Raw genomic sequence first — 19,773 nt, forward strand, 5'->3', positions numbered from 1 at the left:
AAATACACATTACAGTTACAAGGAGAAGAAATAGATTTGAACCATTGAAAATGAGATTAGAATTTCCCACTCATAAGACTCAGTTTTTCCCACTGGAATCCTGAGAAATTTCAGTGTGACACTCAGCTCTATCACACCATATATGAGGCATCCTCTGCTTCCTTCCTCCAAAGAACAATCTGAATCTTCACAAAGGCAGGAGAAAATTATTGTGAGAGATGTAGAAATTCCAGCTGCACTGCACCATTTTCTGGGTCTTTATAAATGAGATACAGGAGAAGTTGCCTTAGAGAATACATTTCTACCAAGTTCTTATTGGGGTCCTAGAGCCTATGAGTGCTCAGACTCTTCGAATCTAGAAAATGGCAAAATGTCATTCATAAGAAAGTGGGCTGCTTCCGTTTCTTTTATTTCAGTCATCACTATGTCTGTTTGTGATGTTGTAGCTACATCACATGTAGAAACAACACTTTCTGTTGTTGTAGCTGTGAAATTCTTTTCTATCTTAAATGCTGCACAGCAGCACAAAGGGCCTCTTTGGCATGTATTACAACATAGTATGACCTTTAATTTACCAGACTGGGCTCTGCATTCAATTATATACTTTTCCCTGCTGCTCTCATTTACTGCTGCTGGTTTTTGATATGATATCCTGTCTCTTTGCATTGGGAAACAAATGTCTGAAAGCTTAGGAAAGAAATTATTCCACACAGACAGTGAGAAAATGCTCAAGGCTGTCTTTATTTCTAATTAATCTGATGGGACAATATCTAAAAAAAAAAATTGCTTTGAATGTGCCCAGCTAGTAGGAACAAGTTATTCTACAAATTTGTGTACAAAGGAAAACTGGATGTCTCAATGGTGAGCTATAGAAAAGAGGGACACACAGTGGGGACGTTCTAACACAAGTTAGGCATACCCTCTTAGTTTCTTCTCTAAAGCACCATTGAACCTTGTAGTAGTCAGTCTTTGACCTTCTGTGATCACATCTACAGGAAATTATCACTCCAGGGACTGCACAAGTGCCTGGGCTTGCTGTTTCACAGGAGGAGGGAGCTGCAATGTCATCTGAAGCATTTGTCATGAACAGAGCTTTTCCCTTCTTGGTTTCTGCCCTGTGCATTAAGTGAGGTGACTGCCAGGGACTTTGGGATGTAGCAGTGCATTAAGAAACTGTTTTAATTGACAGAAGATGTTTGTATGTTTTCTCAGGCCCACAGTGTGAGCAAAAGTTAAGTATGTATACATGTAGTATTTATAAATCATTGACAATTGGAACAATATGCTAGTAAATATTTATTATCTCTATATGTTGCCTTTAAAATCTTGCCAATTTGCATCATATTTCATTTAGTGACTGCTATTGTATATACTACCTATTTATGTCTAGTGTCATGAATATTTAGTCATTCATATCCATAATTACTTTAGAAATCACATATTATTGGAAAGTATATTTATGTAAGAAATTTTTGTAATTTGAAGTTGTTGTCAATATAAAGGAAGTTATCAATTATGAACCCTCTTCATTACCAGTGCATTTTATCGAGTTATTTCACTGAAATTTAGCTTGTGATCAATGTGAAAACATTTTGTATTCAATCACAGCTTCTTTGTTCTAATCCATCACTGTCTCTGAATTTCTGCATTTTGCATGGTGGCAAATTTTATGATTGTGGCACACCATCTCTTGTCTGGAATGTTGACATATACCAGGTGTCTGTCCATTGTGTCCCCAACGTGTATGTGCCCCCATAGTAAGATCCCTGTGACACGTACTTGACTCAGTACATTCAGACAGAGTTCAGCCAGTGCTTGTGAGCTGACTTCTTAGAGTCAGGTTGCTAAGCTCACACTTAGCAAGCTATCAAAACAAAAACAAAAACCACAATTAAAAAAAACAGGGTTCATTTATAGAATCTAGAGAAAAAAGAAAAAAAGAGGCATATTTAGAAAAGATAGATGTGTTTCAGTACATACGTTGGGTTATTAAACAATGTGAGAACAGAACTCTAGAAATGGATAGAGGGAAAACAATACCTAAGAGATGAGAATGAACACAAAAGAACAAATATAAAGTTCCAGTAAAATGTGTTTCGGAGTTCTGTCCCTCCACTCAACAGGCAATGAAGTGTACTGTCTTTTGATGCATACCTTAGACCCTCTTTCGTTTTCCAACTTGTCTCTGGAGTGGGCCAGTATAAAGAAGGCAGTAAATTTAGTAGATAGGATCGTGGCTTGGGGTGTGAAGACAAGGAATCTGGTAACATCTGATGCCTCAGGTGGTTATGCATGGCAGAGCTTCATTGTAAAAAGAAGAAATCTAAATTCTGCTCTTTGCTGGGTTCTCAGCTGTAATATGTCTTTGAATACTTTACTATTCCTCTGCTTCTGCATACTAATCTATAAAATGGAAATGGTTTATAATAGCTTTCCTGTGAATCCACAAGGATTTTTGGAAGATTGCAGCTCTCATGCGCCCAAGAGGATAATCTCACTCCAAAGTTTATAGGCAGACACTTTATAGACAAGACCATGACATCTTTTATTATATAAGAAAGTACTTTGAGATGATACTGAGCTTTTATGATTCAGGCTGGTAAAAGCCACTGCTGCCAACCATATCTGTGCAATGGAATAGCTTTGGAGTCATATACAACTTACATGGTGCCATGTAATCACGTCATCTGTTGGAACCTCAGTTTTTCCAATGGGGAATGAAAGGTTCTTATGGTCTAGGCTCATTGTCAATATTGACCTAAAGAATCTATATGTGTAAATAGGACAATTCACAAGGCACAAAATCTATTCAATACATTATTATCTGATTTCTTAATGGCCCTCTATAGTTTTTAATTCATATTTGAAATGTTGATTTTTTTCAGAATACATAAAAATACATAAAGTTTAGTTGTAAGTCTCTTAGTTCACCATATCCTGTTGTTGGATGGGGGTAGGCCATCTTTAGATTCTGGCAGTTATGTGTCTATTATTCAGTGAGGGCTTGTAAATCCAGAAAATAGCCTGAGTCCATGACAACTCTCACTATGAGGTCCATGATTTTTTTTTGCCTGATGTTTTAGATACCAATTGTGTTTTCATATTTTTACTTAGCCAAAAGTAGGCAGTGCTGTTTATAGACCATTATTATATTTGTTGATAAACATTGGAAGCTAGTATACATGCCACTTCACTTAAAGGATATATTCGTTAAAATTAATTTTGGAAAAAGTGTTAGCAACTGTATATATATGTATATGATATATATTAATATATATATATTATTTATATATCGGGATTCACTGAGTCCTAGACTTTGTCCCATATACACTGTAAATTGGGGAATTGAATTACCATCAGAAATTCTCTCTGACCAAACCAACCATTAGCTCTTTATGCCATTAGAAAAAGAGAATCTGAAGTGGTTTTATTTCTTGGTCAACATTTATTTTTGCACAATACAAAGACCCAGTGGGAGGATAGGTAATGGATAAAGCATAAAATACTTTTTTTCAGAATTTGACTTGCCCTAGTCTTACTTCAATGACAATTAAATCAGAACAGACAGCTAAGTCCTAGTACATGTATAGAATTGCTTAGCACTAACATCTGCTTTATGAGGTGTGTGTGTGTGTGTGTGTGTGTGTGTGTGTGTGTGTGTTTGCTGGAGTTAGGACCTTGTACATGTTGATAAGCACTTAGCTACACCACCAACCCTGCTTTATGATTCTTGAACAGCAAATACCATTGCATTAACATACAATACATACACTGAGTGGATTTAACTTACACTTAGGAATTCCTTACCAATCACAATATGACCAGCATTGTGTTAAGAAAAAGCATATAACAGTGGAAAAGGTAGACATGGCCCTTACCCTAATGAACCTACACAGTCCAGAAGCCATTGTAGAAATGTATTCATTATGTTTCTAAATATTCCTATGAATGCTGCAAGATCACATATTGGATTTACAGTAATTTGGTAAAGGGATGAGGAGCACAGGAAATACTTCCTTGAGAAACCTGAGCTAACCTTTAAAAAAGAAATAAATTTGCCAGACTTGTGTGTGTGTGTGTGTGTGTGTGTGTGTGTGTGTGTGTGTATGTGTGTGTGTGTGTGTGTGTGTGTGTGTGTGTGTGTGTGTGTGTATTTTCAGAGCAGACTGGCTTAGGTAACAGAATTGGAAAATAAACCAAATGTTTAGAGGTTAATCAGTTAGCAACCAGTGGACTTTAGAGAAGTAGTTAAGAGGTCAATGTATTTGATGCCTAACACACTTTCAAAGATGTCAGATAAAAGTGAAATATATGACAGTGTTTTCAATAGAATAGTTATTTTTTTCCAAATTTTGTTCCTTCATTGATGTCATTGATGTTCACAATCCATTTACTAGGAATATTACAAGTGAAATTATGCATTACTTCACTTTAGCAGTTGGCGTACCAACCACAGGTGTAGCATTTAGTGAGAAATTATGTAACAATGTTGCTTTTAAACTTACAGCAATTTGGAAACTATGTTAAACTTTGATTTGCCTTCCGGACTCAGGCATATTCAAATATTGCCTTCTCCCTTAAAATCAAGAGACCTAAGCCATCTCCCAGATACCTCTTTAAATATATATAGTTTTCAGAACTCTTTAGGATTTTTTGCACAGTGCTAAAACCTCATGAAATAAGAAGCTTGCAAAATAGAAACAAAAATATTTTTCTTCTTTCCTTTTCTCTGTTGTCATATTTTTCTTTGACATTGTTTGCTTTACAGTATTGCTTTTCTCCACTTTTTTTTCCTCAAGGGTAATGCAAATTATGTGATTCTCAAGGAAAAATTACAAAAGAATGGAGATTTAAAAGGGATGTAAGAAAACATGTATTGGTTACATTCATACAGATTATTTCTGCTACCCAATAGGTCTAAAATTATGTTTAAAATTTTCCTTCCCTTTATTCTCTGAGTCTCATCATGAAGTTTAACACTAAGCCAAATATTTTTAGTTACATAGTATCCAAATCTATCTGAACTGCTGTGACAGCATCCACTAGCAGGGTGTCTTGTAAACAGAAACATTCTTTTTTACAGTTAAGGAGGCTCAGCAATCCAAGACAAGCACTGGCAGATTTGGGGTCTGGAAGAGTGTACTTTGGAGGTCACAGATGACCATCATCTTACTGAGTCTTTGCACAGAGAAAAGATATGGAGCTTAAGGGGTTGTCAATCATAAGGGCAATAATCTGACTGAAAGAGGTTCTGTTTTCATGATTCATCTCCAAACACTAACACATCAGGCAATAAAGTTTCTTGATCAATAATTAAAAGATAATGGCCTGGCTGGGCATGGTAATGCACTCAGGTAATCCTACCCTGTGGTAATGTAAGGGAGATACATTGCTGTGGATTTGGAGCCAGTCGATTGCAACATACACACATTTTAGAGGTGGGTATAAGCAAACCGTCCATCTATCCATGTGAAAATGATAGTGTATAGGTTTAGTCATAACAGGATCTCCATGCTACTTTTCAATGAAAAGATGATTCTGTTCTTCATTCACTTCTGAATCCAGCAAGAACAAGATAGCTTGGCCAGTGGAGGGGACTGATGTAAAGCCTGCTGGTCAGTGTTTGACCCAACTCTTTCCACTCTGAACTCCCCATTTGTTCTCATAGTGACATTGACAGAGATAGGTGTTACAGATACTCTCTTCCTGTCAAAAATATTTAATACATTTGTAATTGCAAAAAACAAAACAAACAGGAAATAAAAGAAGAAATCCAAAGCTTTCAAAGTGCAGCTTCATTGCTTGAGAAGTACTTCACCAGAGAGTGTATGTTATGAGTGATAGTTTCAGTGAGGATACCAATAGATTGAGTCTACACATGACTATCTAGAGGAAAAACAAATAAACAAAAAAAGAATCTCCACCATGCTTTTATAAAGGAAAAGTAATATGAGAACAAATTTGCATCCTTTTTGTACTGTTTTTGAGACATGGTCTCATTCAGCCATCTAGGCTGCCTTGAACCTCATTCTGTGTCCAGACTACCTCTAATCTGCAGCAATCCACATTCCTCATCTTCTCTAGCACAAGAATTATACATAGGGCTGCCATACCCAGCTTAACTACTGTCCTTTAACCATTTAACAAGAAGATCTGTTTACATCAACCTGAGACATGTGTTTAGCCTATCGCCATAGTTATATTTTGTAATTTTGTTAAGTTGTAAAAATTTTGGACCCTATTAATAACCCCCAAAAGATAAATTATTCACAACTGAGTCATGTTTTCAGCATCTTCCCTCTGGTGAGAAAACCTGGAGATTAAATTGTTTTTTCCAAGAGCTCCATCTTCAGTTTCATTGCATTTTATGTATGTTCCATGTTCCTAATGCCAGCTGTTATCCTGCATCTACTTTATTTTGCTATCCTTAGAAGCTTTCTATAGTGTTCCTTCATCATTTGTATTATGGACCAAGTCTTTTCTCTAAAAATAAATACATAAAATGGACATTGGAAATTGTATATGTTCATGGTCTTTTGAAATGAGCCAGTTAATGTTCCTTGTATTGCATGTAAGCTCTAGAGAGATGTTGAACAATGGGTGAGATTAAATACAATTAAAAAATACAAAATTCTTAATGTTTTAAAAGTAAATATCACCATAAATTTTGAAACCAGTAACCCATCTTATTTCTTGTTTTCTAGTTTTATAACATCTTTGTAGCATATTATTTGAATAATATGTTTCACTACATAAAAGACACACATATTTATGTTTAATATAATACCTAATATATATTTTGTGCTTGTCCATAATTCATCAAAGTGGAACCACTAATAGAACACTTATTATTCCCTGGTTTTAAAGCAAGTACATTACTTAAAATAATGTACTTAAACTACTTCATCCCCTACACAGCTTCCCGTGATAATCATAAAGTTAGGGTGAAAATAGTTAGCCCTCCCTTGTAATCCTGAATGTCTTGAACTCTTTTACACACAGTATTAGAAGCAGGGTTGCACCTTTGATAAAAACATGATCAGCGAAGTGCTGTGCCATGCTCGTCTCATAGTTCAGGCGCTAGGAAGCTGAAGCAGTAGGATCACCTGAGCCCGGAGCTCCCTGATTATGAGACACAGCACTCTCTCTATTCTACTTAGCATTGGGTTCACCATATTACGAGTGTCCAGAAAAGCTACTGATTTTTTGCCTAGTATTAGTACAAAATAGGAAAGTAAATGTGCATTTAGATGTAGCAAATACCATCTGATTTTCTACCTATTATGTTTACAAAGAATGGCATGTCATTTGATTTCAAATTACCTTTTCATTAAAGAAGATGCTGCATGAACTTACTGGCATCTGATGTTCAGGGTGTCGGAGTTTATGACCTCCTCTATTCAGCTGCCTTCCTTACAAATTATCTTACATTTTCACTCCTGTCTTTACTACCTTCTCTATTTTGTAAATTGTTTTTACTTTCAGTCATTTAATTGACCTGAGGTATTCACTCATAAGCCGTGTTTGTGTTCTTATTTTAGCTGAATCTCAAAGATCTCTAACAGATATTGAGTTCATTCAGGCCCTATCAATTATATTACTACAGATAGATTCAGTCAAAGCTGTAAGGACAAATTGCATGTATTCACATATTTCATGTGTCCTTTTCAACTCATTATGAAAGAATATATTATTTATTTTCACTTATCTTATTTAGGACCTTTTCTCTAACCTTCCTGCACAACTAAATCTATGCTTTCTTGTTATATGACTTTGGGCACATTTTAAATAACAAATTGATTGATTGTATAGATCAGTAAAAATCCATAAAATAGATAAAGATTTAAGAGAAATGTGGATTTCCCCCCCCCTTGGAAAGTACAAAGGGAAGCTTACTATGTATGATTTATTTTCTGGACACAATGATCCACTTTACTTTCTTCTAAATGTCCCTGGGCTTGGCAGTGTTGACATGATTCCACAGGACTATGAGAACTGGAACCAATATTCCTTGCTTTATTTCATTGTACAGATATATGATGGGATTTTGTGTGATGGGTATTGTGAAAACACTGTAGAATCAGTAAACACTACATAATTTTGACTTTGTGCCACTTCAGAGTTACAAAGAAAACTATTCATTAAATAGGTAACTTCGAAGGCTAATGCCAATTTCCAAGGTGTGTGTTTCAGGAGCTGTGAAGTATGCAGTCAGATATTCTAACTTGAAGATATCATGGAATGCCTTCTGAAAAGCAATGTTTTTGCCAAGATTATTCTATTAATGAGTTATATTTGGCTAGAAAAGATGGGGATAAGGTAGGCGAGGGAGAGTGTCTCAAAGGAAAGTTGAAGGAAGACTTGTGTATCTCAAGAGTAGGGCAAGGAATGATGACCATAAGATGGAGCTTAAATGAAGCAGTGGGCATAATATGGGACCTGAGAGTGTACAGATACATCACTAAAGAGGGAAGAGTTTGTCCCAAAGACAAACTAAAGGTTTAAAGGTAAAGGTTTTGTGGTATGTTTAAGTATTAGTTGGTGTGTGGAGAATTAGTTGAATTTATTGCAGAGAGATACAGGAGGATGTTAAAGATGGTCAGAGTAATTAAGAGGGATGTACAGAACTGGTGTTGAATGATGCCTGAGGAGATGTGCGTTACCACAGACAATGGGAAAACTCTAGCATAAAAATCAACTTAAGGAACCATGTAAATCATAAAGTTGTGAGGCAAGTTATGCCACTGAGAACTGCTATGAATATGGGCTTATAAGGAAGTCCACAGAGAAAAGGATATGTGTTTTGAAAAATATTTTATAGTTACCTTTCAATTAGGCATGTAAAAACATAATCATTATACAAAAATCACATAGTTCCTCAATAGTCACATTGCCCTAGGACAGGAAATATTAAGCTTTTGCATGTTTCTATAGTATACACATACACACACACTAAAAGAACACAAACTGTGAATACATTTTAAAAATAGAGTTGGAATTTTTTGCTGTGTATATCACTTTTTAAAAGATAACCAGTTTATCAAAAATTAATTTCTACATTATGTAATACAACTTTACAACATTTAAATGATTACATGGTCTAGAGAAACACAGCTCAATGTTTTCATTAAATATATATTTGGCTCAACCGTGTTTGCATTTTAAATTGAATATTAACGTGTGAAATATTTTCAGTCACATTGACATTTGAATAATAGGCTCACTGAGATGATCTAAATGATAGTTTTTCCCTCTTTTTCCAAAGGTGTATGAGCTATGTTAGGGTAGGTTTACTATGGTAAGTATAATACATCACAACATTAGCATAGAAAGTGAAAGCCCCTTATAAATAATTATAAATCTGAGGGGAGGGTGTACCTGTTTTCTTCCCTAGCAACACACCTCAGTCATTCTATACAGGGAACACTATAATTTAAGGTTTCTTTCAACTCTTAATCCTTGCTCAAGCTATTGCTAAAATGTCCCGCCTCCAAATCCTGTTCTACCTAATTTTAATGAAATGGAAAGACTTCTCTTCCACTCTACTCTACTGAGCACTGACAGCGGCACAGGCTCCTTTTAAGTGCTTTATAGATGAAGAAAAGACTCGTCTATTTGCAAGCTTGATTCAAGGTCAATGTGAACAGTGTTTCTAGCAGACAATATTTTCTATTCAGAGATACAAGGCTCTCATTTAGTTCAGATCTGTAGCTGAGAGACAGTGTTTACAGCTTCATTTGTCCCTTAAGCTCTTACACCTTTCCAAAAGAGAATAACTTAATAGTAAGCGGGTATCTGAGTATACAAAGACTGAAATATAATTTCTTCAAATGCTACCTGCTTCAGCATGTTAGGCTTTAAGTACAACCGAAGGACACTCAACTCAAAGTCACTCTTGTCAAAGCCTTTCCTAACTCACGTTTGGATAATTAGAGATGTAATCACTTATGATGCACAAGTGATTGATAAACCAGTTTTGGTGGAATGCACAAGAACTGTTTGGACATTGTGGTTTTCTTAAATGAAATGATAAGGGAATATGTGGTCTTAATAGGGAATAAAGTATGCTAGGCCTATTTGAGATGCTTCGGTGTACCGAAGACAGTGCTAAGTTTGGTGTTCATAAATTACTAATCTGGAATAAGAGGTTGAATGTATTTTGAAAACTTAAACCTGTTGTAGCTGAACATGTTTAACTAGTTAATAAGAAACATCAAAAAGACAAAACCCTGAGGTCAAGGGTCATTTTTTTGTAAAGCGATTATATGCTGTTTAAATGGGTTGTTCGGGTCTGTCTATAACATAAGTTTAATAACCTAGCTCAAATGCAGATTTCTAATTTTCAATTAACATAGGAATAATTTTGTTTGCTAAAATAAAATAAATGAATGAATGACAAGTCTGAGACATGAGATGTTCTAGGTAGAACTTTTTAAAAGTCCAAATTTCAAAAAATCATGTGGCAACTGTATAGCTCAAGCTTTAAGTATTAACTTTTAACCTTTGACCTTACAGATTTTAACCAATGAAATGTCTCTTTAAACTTTAAAGGAAACAATGATAACGAGCGCCTGGCGATTGCTAGACAGCGAATTCCATATCGACTTGGTCGAGTAGTTGATGAATGGCTACTCGACAAAGGTAAAAACATTGATTAAAACTTCAAATAAAACAATAATTTGAACATAACCAAGTAGTACTTCATTGTAACACTAATAAACATAAAAAATAAATTTTCCGTAAAACTAAATTAAAAACAAATTTAAAACAGTAAAATGTAGATAGTAATATTTGCATACCTTGTATAATAATTTCTATACATTTTTAGAAGTACCAACGGTTTAATAATCTTACCCAGTTAACTTAAGGTTAAAGGGACTGTTAAATATAATCCACTAACTCAATCTATGAAGGTACTCAGAGCAAGCATTAACCAAAATGATAAATCGTTTATAGATTATATCCATGTTCCAGCCTCTAAATTATTAACTAAAACATATGTAGTTCGGATATCTTTATCATGGTCCTGAAAAAAAAAAAACTCTTTGTTTAAACTCTAGGAATCTTAAATAGTGGGCAATATGAATTGCCAGTCAAAATGAAGTCCCTTTAACGTTTGGAAGCTTCTGAGACCATTTGGGAACAAACCTAATTAAAACTGAACTTCAAGTTGTGTGCATGCTTTATGAGCAGAGGGAACTCTGCTCACCCTGGAGTCTCCATTTGATGATAATGGTACTGTTGCTAGGACTGTTTGATGGAAATGTGCCATGATTTCTCCATTGGTTTGTGTATCATTCCTGAAGCCGCTTTTTACATCTGAAGCTACTTTTTTTTTTTTTTCATTTTATTTTGTTCTGTTTTGATAGACTTGCTGAAAGCCAATCAGAAAAATATTTTGGAACTCTTTTTTGACTCTGACAAGCTCAATATAAACCATTCGTTTCCTTTCAGTGTGATTGCCGGAAAATAGAATAATTGAAATAACAATGGATTATTGCCTTCCAAAAAATAAACTTTTCTAAAGAATAGCATATAGAGTTGTATGGGCATTATGTGAATTATGAAATTTTTTACAATAAAATTTAAAATTAGGCTTTAGCTCCTACAGATTAGTTTACCTCAGAGGTGATTTTAGGATAACAAATATTTGAAATGTTAGATATATCATACTTTTTAAATTTAGCAATTTAAATTTGAGAGACCAACAATAAGCTCTTGAGGCAAAGGAAAAGGGGATCCATTAAAAACTGATTTGTCATATATATGTTTGATTGGTCTTTTAGCAAAAGCACTACATTTATAATATGTTGAAAATTTATAAGTATTTGCCAGTAATTATGCATTTCATGGACACCTCATTTCTAAGCAATGAATTATGAGTCAAATGCCTCTCTTATAGTTTATTGCTCTCATTATCCACCCCATAAAAGATCTGTTTTTATCATCCTTTGTAGAATGTAGAGTTCACAATCAACATTTTTGCATGTATGTAATATTATTTTTACAGGGCGTCAGCTCACAATCTTCAATAGCCAAGCCACCATAATAATTGGCGGGAAAGAACAGGGCCAGCCCTTCCAGGGCCAGCTCTCTGGGCTTTACTACAATGGCTTGAAAGTTCTGAATATGGCAGCAGAGAATGATGCCAACATCGCCATAGTGGGAAATGTGAGGCTGGTTGGTGAAGTGCCTTCCTCTATGACAACTGAGTCGACAGCCACTGCCATGCAGTCTGAGATGTCCACCTCAATCATGGAGACCACCACAACCCTGGCTACCAGCACAGCGAGAAGAGGAAAGCCCCCCACGAAAGAGCCTGTCAGCCAGGTGAGCATGCATGCCATCCTTTCATTCTGGATCTATACTCACAAAAGTGGCCTTTTCTGAGCAGGTGTCTTTTCCAAACAGGATTTTGTTTCTGATCTCGTGTGCATGCCTCTCTTGGAAACTGTGTGTGTGGTCCGTCTTCTATGAATATGAGTTGTATGGGTGTTGTTGAGGAGAAGTCTGTACACACACACACACACACACACACACACACACACACACACACACAGGCTCTGTATTGGTTTGGTAGTTACTAGCTCAATTTGACAGCTTTGGTTTAGCACATACTGATGGGGGAGGATCTGCAATTTATGCAGAAACTTTAATTTCAAGGTTAACAAACAAGTAAACTAATGGCATATTTGAAAAGCTTTGTTTATTTAAGCTTAGCCTCTCATCAAAATAAAAGAAGTGAGGTGTGTGGATTTCATGATGAATGATGAGCCTATTTTCTGCTTATGAGGTTGTCTCATTGGATTGTCTGAGGGCGAAGAGGAGGTATACTACCAAAAAACTGTCTTGAATGAAGTTATTTTGTATTATATGTAATGAATTAATGATGTAATTAAACAGAATTCATGTTAACGAGTTTATTATGAAATTTTGCATCTGCAACTTTTGAAAATAGAATTATTAAATGTGACATTGGTAGAGTTGGTAAGTTTATAAAATCATTGGCAGAATTCTTACTGATCGCCTAGATAATGTGTTGATTTCACCATTGGCATTCCAGCAGAGAGCAGTGATAAAGATTTATTAAATGCCATTGATGCTGTGGAAATGCTATTAAATGATATGAGATCCTTATTGATATTTGTAGGTTTTGCACATATCCAGTTGTTAATTCTTTCAGAATTTTGTGGGGTTTTTTTGTGGTTCAAGATTGGTGGCTTCATTTTGGTTTTAATAATGAATGCCTTCTATAGTTACCATATAATGATTTTTCAAATATATGATCCTCACCTACCTAGGAAACTGTATTTCAAAGGAGAAACTAATGACAATGATCATTTTAAAAACTACTTTGGGATCAGGCGTTTGAAAGAGATTATCAAATTTAGAAAGAAAACACTAGATAGTGAGCTCTGTGTGTGTTAGTACTCTATCATTTTGTTAATATGTGCTTCAAAGAAAAAAATGTGTGCTGATTTTTTACTTTGAATAATACGGAATGATATGAAATGAATAAGAAAGAAAAAAACCTAAGTACTTAATCAGGTGAAGAAGGAAATTGACCAGTTGAAATATAAATCCATAATGTGGTACAGTGCTATATTGTATATTTTATAATAATATAAAGTCATTTTTATTTCATTTGGATTTTCTTCCTTATTTGCATCTGGCTAGTAAGTAAAGTGGGCTTTCTCATATGACACACTCCATTATGTATTTATTGATAACTATCTACATGGACAGAATGTACTCTGGACATGTGGACTTAAGCAAATGTTGCTACCTCATAACATTAATTTTGGTAGGAATATTTACTTTGAAGAGCATTGTGTTGTTAGTTATCTGTACTGTGTTTAGATTGATGATATTTTTGATGATACAGCACTCGGCTCCTTGGATAAAGACTTATGACTTTAGACAGACTCATGCCTGGTCATGCTGCTGGGTAGTCTTTACTTGCACTTCATTTAAAAGTTCTTGTTCAGTTGTTGGTGACCAACTTGCCAAGGTGAATCTGAAATAGGAAAAATTAAATGTAAAAGAATTAGTAAAATATTTCCTTTACATAAAAGAGTTCCTGAGAAAGTATTCAAGTGTATTATTTGGGGTTGGAAATGTTTCTGTAAATACATTTACGGTAGTTCAGTATTTTTATTACTAAGCCTGTATCATTGTTAATTAATTAAGTAGCCAAAATTCCTACATAAACTTGCAGGTGTTTCAAAAGAAGGAACAATGACAACCATTATTTTAATCTAATTTATCAAATAACATCTGCTGTTCGTAACAAAATTTAAATGTGCAGATCACTCTTTGATTTAAAAGACAAATATATAGTCGGCAGCATTTTATTAAATTAATTAATCCGAAGAGAAAAGGCTTAAGTACTTGTTAATTACCAGGGAGGACTCTTTCATGCTATTCCAAGTTCAAGGGCAGGAGTGGTTTCTAGAAGTAAAGAATCTAATTAGTGATTACCTGGCTCATTTGAGGAGATATTGAGTTAAATCAAAAACTACTGTCTTCATTTAAAAGTAGATATTTTAAATCTTTAAAATTTTCACAGAGCAATAACAACAATTAAATAATTTGTATTAATATATTACAAACCAACTGTTACTGATATTCAGTGGGAGAAATGTCTCATCTTGAGAAATATTTTTGAAATACTTTTATAGCCACATGTGTATGATTTAATGTAACAATTAAGCATACACTATGTAGGAAGGAAAATCACTCTGAAAGAAAGCAAATGATTTTAGTGATAGGATAATTTGTTTCAATTTTTCATCTCAGAATTTAATTTTGAATTGCCCTATAAATACAAATATAAATACAAAGACATAGAGAGATGATAGATAGTTGATATATAGATATAGTGTTTGATAAAAATTATACAAGTATCTTAAAATTTTAATAATGAGTGATTTGTAATACAAATTCCAACTCTGAAAACTTTGCCTACTTTTGAAAGGTTAGGTGAAACATCTGTCCTTAAACTTTGTCCATAGTGACCACATCTGTTTGCTTTGATCCAGTCCCCCACTAAATTGTGTACCAAAGGGCTCATTCCATTTTTCTAAAGCCACACTGCACTGTTTTTTTCAATCAAAGTGTATTTTCTTCCGTGATAACACTGAGCCACTTATGTGACAATGACAGTGTAGCTAGAGGTAGTGGCATGTTTTAGAACTGTGGAAACAGATTTTTGGTCCACCAGAATTAAATTGGATTCATTTCAAATAGATGATATGACATTTGTTCAGGTATCCTGCAGAGCAAGGACTGGGTGAGAAATGCATTTCAGGTTTCACAGAGTCAGTGAATAGAGGAGTGCTCAGAATATCATCTGCAAAACCCCATCTATTCCTACTTATAGGTAAATATGCTTTAAGAGATAAAAAGAATGAGTTTTTTCTTCTGAGTGATGATAAGTTCTCATATTGGTTTCTTAACCTTATATAATTTAGACTAATAAAATAGTACAGATGACTATGGCTTTTTTCTAAAAAAAAGTATGGAACAGGACAATGTTGGTACCTTCTATAGGGGTTGTATAATATTTATGTATTTTGTTTTACTGGAATACTTACGTCAAAATATCTCTCACCAACTTTCTGAAAGCCTATTCTCACAAAAGAAAAAAAAAATTAGCACAATTCATTCTTAGAACATAGAGAGCCATTTGGTCCTGGAGACTGCCATGCAAAAATTTTACATGCTATTGCTGTGTCCTGTTCAGAATAAGTTCTGCATGGATCTTTGTGTAAATGACCAAAAGGAAAACATCCAAGCATCTTAACCTTTTTCTGATTTTTTAATTAACTTATTTATTTATTGCTAAAGTGCGATTTCCTTGAAGGTTAATATTATGACTTTTTTCTCTGGAATATTACTTGGTATTACTGAAATGTTCTTGGAATATTCATTGGTATTTTCTGTTCTTCCCTTCAAAATTATTTTATAAACTATATGAAAAACAGATAATTTGGAACCTTAGTGATTTTTTTCTTATAGAAAATGTAGTATAATAGAAATAGCATATCAAATCAGAGACTGCATTTTATTTTGAACACAAGCAGCCACACTGTCCTGTGATTTGAAAGACTGATTAACCTTCCCTCATGTTGGCGTTTTTGCCACTCTGTAATAAATGAGTCACTAGGAGTCTTTGGAGCTCTTCTCAGTTTTTAATTTTAATTGACTCTAGTCTTGATGTGCTTAATTAGTTCCTCTCATCATTATTTAACAAAGCATGGATTTTCCCCTTTCTTTTTGAAAGGACAGCCACACATCCCAGTTGCCACTAAGAACTCCTGTGTTTACCTGTTACTTTATGTAATTAGTAAGAGTAGCTCTTTTTGATTCTCAGAAACTTTTATTTCTGTATATAAACTGTATTGTACTGTGCTTTTTCTCTTATATATATAAAACTTACCTTGGCAAGAGAATCATACTTCCTAATAGTAAATATTGAACCTCATTCTATATGTGCATAGCTCAAGCTGGCTGTCATATCTTGACTTGATTCTTAGAATCCATGACCTTTTCATTTTATTTCAAAAATAAAATCTTGAGAAAGTAAAGAAAACAATGCTTTGAGAGATTTTGGTTTGGTATCTTTTTGGCTGGAGGAGTGTATTTCAAACAATTTAGAAAATATTACGGATGGAGATAGATTCACTCCATTTGGATAGACTGTCTTGGAGCCGTTCTTAGGTGAGCCGTTCTTAGGCTCCAGGGTGAGTTTTTTCCAGGTGAAGTTAGTACATCTACTCAAGGCAAAGGACCGCTAAGAGCTGAAGTCTTATTTGTCAGAGAAGTGCGCACTTCACATCTGTCACTGACACTTACCACTCATTCAAGTTCTTATGAAAAGAAAGCCAATTAGTGTTCAAGTGGGGAGAAATGTTTAATGTCTTGCATACTGCTATTGCTTCTGTGAGGCTTTTAGCTATTCATGAAAAATGAATACTATTTGTTTGAAAACTATAAGCACATATTTCCATGAAAAATATCTAGAGTTAACAAAATACATTTTGTAACTCCCAAGAACAAAATTTTATTTTTATTAAAAATATTAATTAACCTTTGCTGTGGCTTCATTATTAAAAATAACAGTGTTGCTTATAATTATGCATGTTCCTGATAACCATTTTGCATTTTTAGACTACTGGTGCCATAAATAATTAATTTTAGCTTTCTAACCCAATCGTTCTGCTGAATTCCCTTAAATTAATGTACAATTTTACAACAGGCTTTAGTGGATGTTTGAAAAAACACACTCGGGTAGAGATTTTAAAGGATATACAAAGCCATGTTCTCTGAAACTAATGGTGCCTGTTGAGAAAAGTATAATTCATCACAATTCATTTTTTTTAATTGTGGGTAAGCCGTTGCTATGTGGAAGGTGTTTTTCTCTCTCCTTGCAGGCTAGCCAAAGTATCAAAGGTGCACATTTTAAAAAGTTTTATTTTAAGACCACTATGTATAGTGCATAACCTTTGGGGTCGGGATGTTTGAATGGATGAAAAGCTATTCTACTGGGATATGCAAGCCTAGTCTTAAGATATCTTCTGATAAGGCTGGACCTAGGCAATATATGAAGTCATTCATAAGCTTACTAACTCAACATAACACATTTGCACAATAGTTACAGATACTAGTCTAGGCATTGGAAATCCAGCATTACACAAAATTCGAGTTTCTTGCATCAAAGTTACATTGTAGTTGAGGAAGATGAACAGCAAACAAACAAGCAAATGAATACTACCCATGGGATGTCAGATGCCATAGAGGAAAATTATTGGAGAATCCTGAGTGAATTCCTGTGGTTGTAGAAGCCAAAAAAGAAATGGAAATTCTTTTGAATAAATGAGCTTAAGTGATTGTTGATGAAAGCATCAGTTATCAAAGAATACTTGCATGTTAATGTTAAGACATACCCTGAGATCCAGAGCCCTGCACCTTCTCTGGATTGTTCCAATGCCTGCGAATTGCTCAGTTGAGGACCTAGATGCCAGGGGAAGTAACAAGAGATACACCAAGATACACTCTGTCTATTCATAGCCTGTGTCCTCTGACTTCTAAGTATCTTAATTAAGTCAGAAGTGTAATCCAATCCTAGGGTATGTGTGCATCTGAGGATGAGACAGAAGTTAAAGAGGTGTGGTATTATATTATTCCTTCCCACCTGTGGGAAATAGAGGTAGATGGAAGCTGTATAGCTCAGTGCTGGCTACCTCCTCCTCCTCCTTCTTTTGATGGCATTTTAAAAAATATATTTATTTAAATTTTTTTTCATTTTACATACCAATCACTGCCCCCCCTCCTACTCCCCCCATCTCCCCCATCCCAGCCCCATTCACTCCTCATATGGCTGTCTTCTTTTCTAAGTATTTTTAGGAGTATTTTTCCTTTGTCTTTACACGTGATTTCATCTTAAAACCCAGTTTTATCTATCTATCTATCTATCTATCTATCTATCTATCTATCTATCTATATCTGTCTATCTATTTATCATCTATATCTATCTGTCATCTATCATCTCTCTCTCTGCTTATCATTTATCTTCTATATCTATTTATCATCTATCTACTATCCATCACCTATCTATCTGCTACCTATCTAGTTATCTTCTATATCTATCTATCTATCTATCTATCTATCTATCTATCTATCTGCCTATTTATCTTATCTATTTCTATCATCTATCCATCTATCATCTGTCATCTATCCATCTGTCATCTATCATCTATTTATCTATCATCTATCTAGTTATCTAGCTATTATCTATCTGCCTGCCTGCCTGTCTATCTGTCTGTCTGTCTGTCTATCATCTATCATCTATTTATTTGTTTGGGAGGAAGGTGCTGGGGATAATACACCATGTGCCAGGCAAACATTCCACCACTGAACTTATTTCATTGCTTTTTAAAACATTTATCTGAGATAAACAAATACAATTCATAAATTATAACACCTGATAAAATTTTGATAGTATTTAAAGTGAATAACATTGACATTTAGTTCTTATTCTAATAAATAAACAGCCAGCCTTGCCTCCTTTAATTTTTAGCCATAATTAATGTAGATTTTACCCACATATCAAATTAATTTTTTGAAAATGCAAACATAAGTACATCATTTCCCACACTAAGCCATCCAAGCATATAAAGGGCAGATTCCTGACATTATCCATAGCCTGCTTCTTGTTTGCATCCTGAATAGTTCATTTCTGCCTTCTGTCAAGATCCTACTGCACTATGACAATGACCTGCATAAGTCATACCACCTGCTAGTCTCTTCCCTTTGCAGCTCTTCCCCACATCCTCCCTTAGGCTCATTGAGGTCTCATTCTCTGCATGCCCTATGGATAAGTTTTGTGAATTAACATTCCATTTCACGAGTCTACAAATCATGGTCTTTTTTACTTGCTAACTGATCATAGTACTTGATGCATTGATTTGAATGACTAAATCAATGAATCAACTAGCATCTCTATCATTCCACATTTGTATTTAAAATCATTTTTCATAGAGCAAACATGAAATACCCCATATCAGTCACTTTGAACAGTATCAGATTTTCAACCTGTATCCTATTTCATTAATTGTATTTCCTTTTTGTCTAACATTAACACATTAAAAGACAGTGAAATCATCTACAAATATTTATATGGCCCTAAGTGACTTATATGGCTCTTTTCTCATTACTGTGTTACGAAGGCAAAATAGGAGACCTAGTGTCCTTGAAGTCCTGAATTTCCCC

General features: G+C 34.6%; 1 protein-coding gene across 35 annotated transcripts in view; it reads left to right on the forward strand.

The window, feature by feature from the left end:
• Nrxn1 (neurexin 1) overlaps positions 1-19,773 on the forward strand; it is a 1,067,728-nt gene that overhangs the window by 917,497 nt on the left and 130,458 nt on the right. For 24 of the 35 annotated variants that reach the window (XM_037198226.1, XM_037198233.1, XM_028893236.2 and 21 more), the window contains 2 exons: positions 10,552-10,641; positions 12,011-12,330. In XM_037198226.1, the coding sequence (XP_037054121.1) occupies positions 10,552-10,641; positions 12,011-12,330 (410 nt within the window). The remainder of the gene's footprint in view (positions 1-10,551; positions 10,642-12,010; positions 12,331-19,773) is intronic. The other 11 variants (XM_037198236.1, XM_037198238.1, XM_028893368.2 and 8 more) reach the window with 1 other exon arrangement.

This window comes from Peromyscus leucopus, chromosome 22 (assembly GCF_004664715.2).
Source record: "Peromyscus leucopus breed LL Stock chromosome 22, UCI_PerLeu_2.1, whole genome shotgun sequence".
Taxonomy (NCBI): Eukaryota; Metazoa; Chordata; class Mammalia; order Rodentia; family Cricetidae; genus Peromyscus; species Peromyscus leucopus.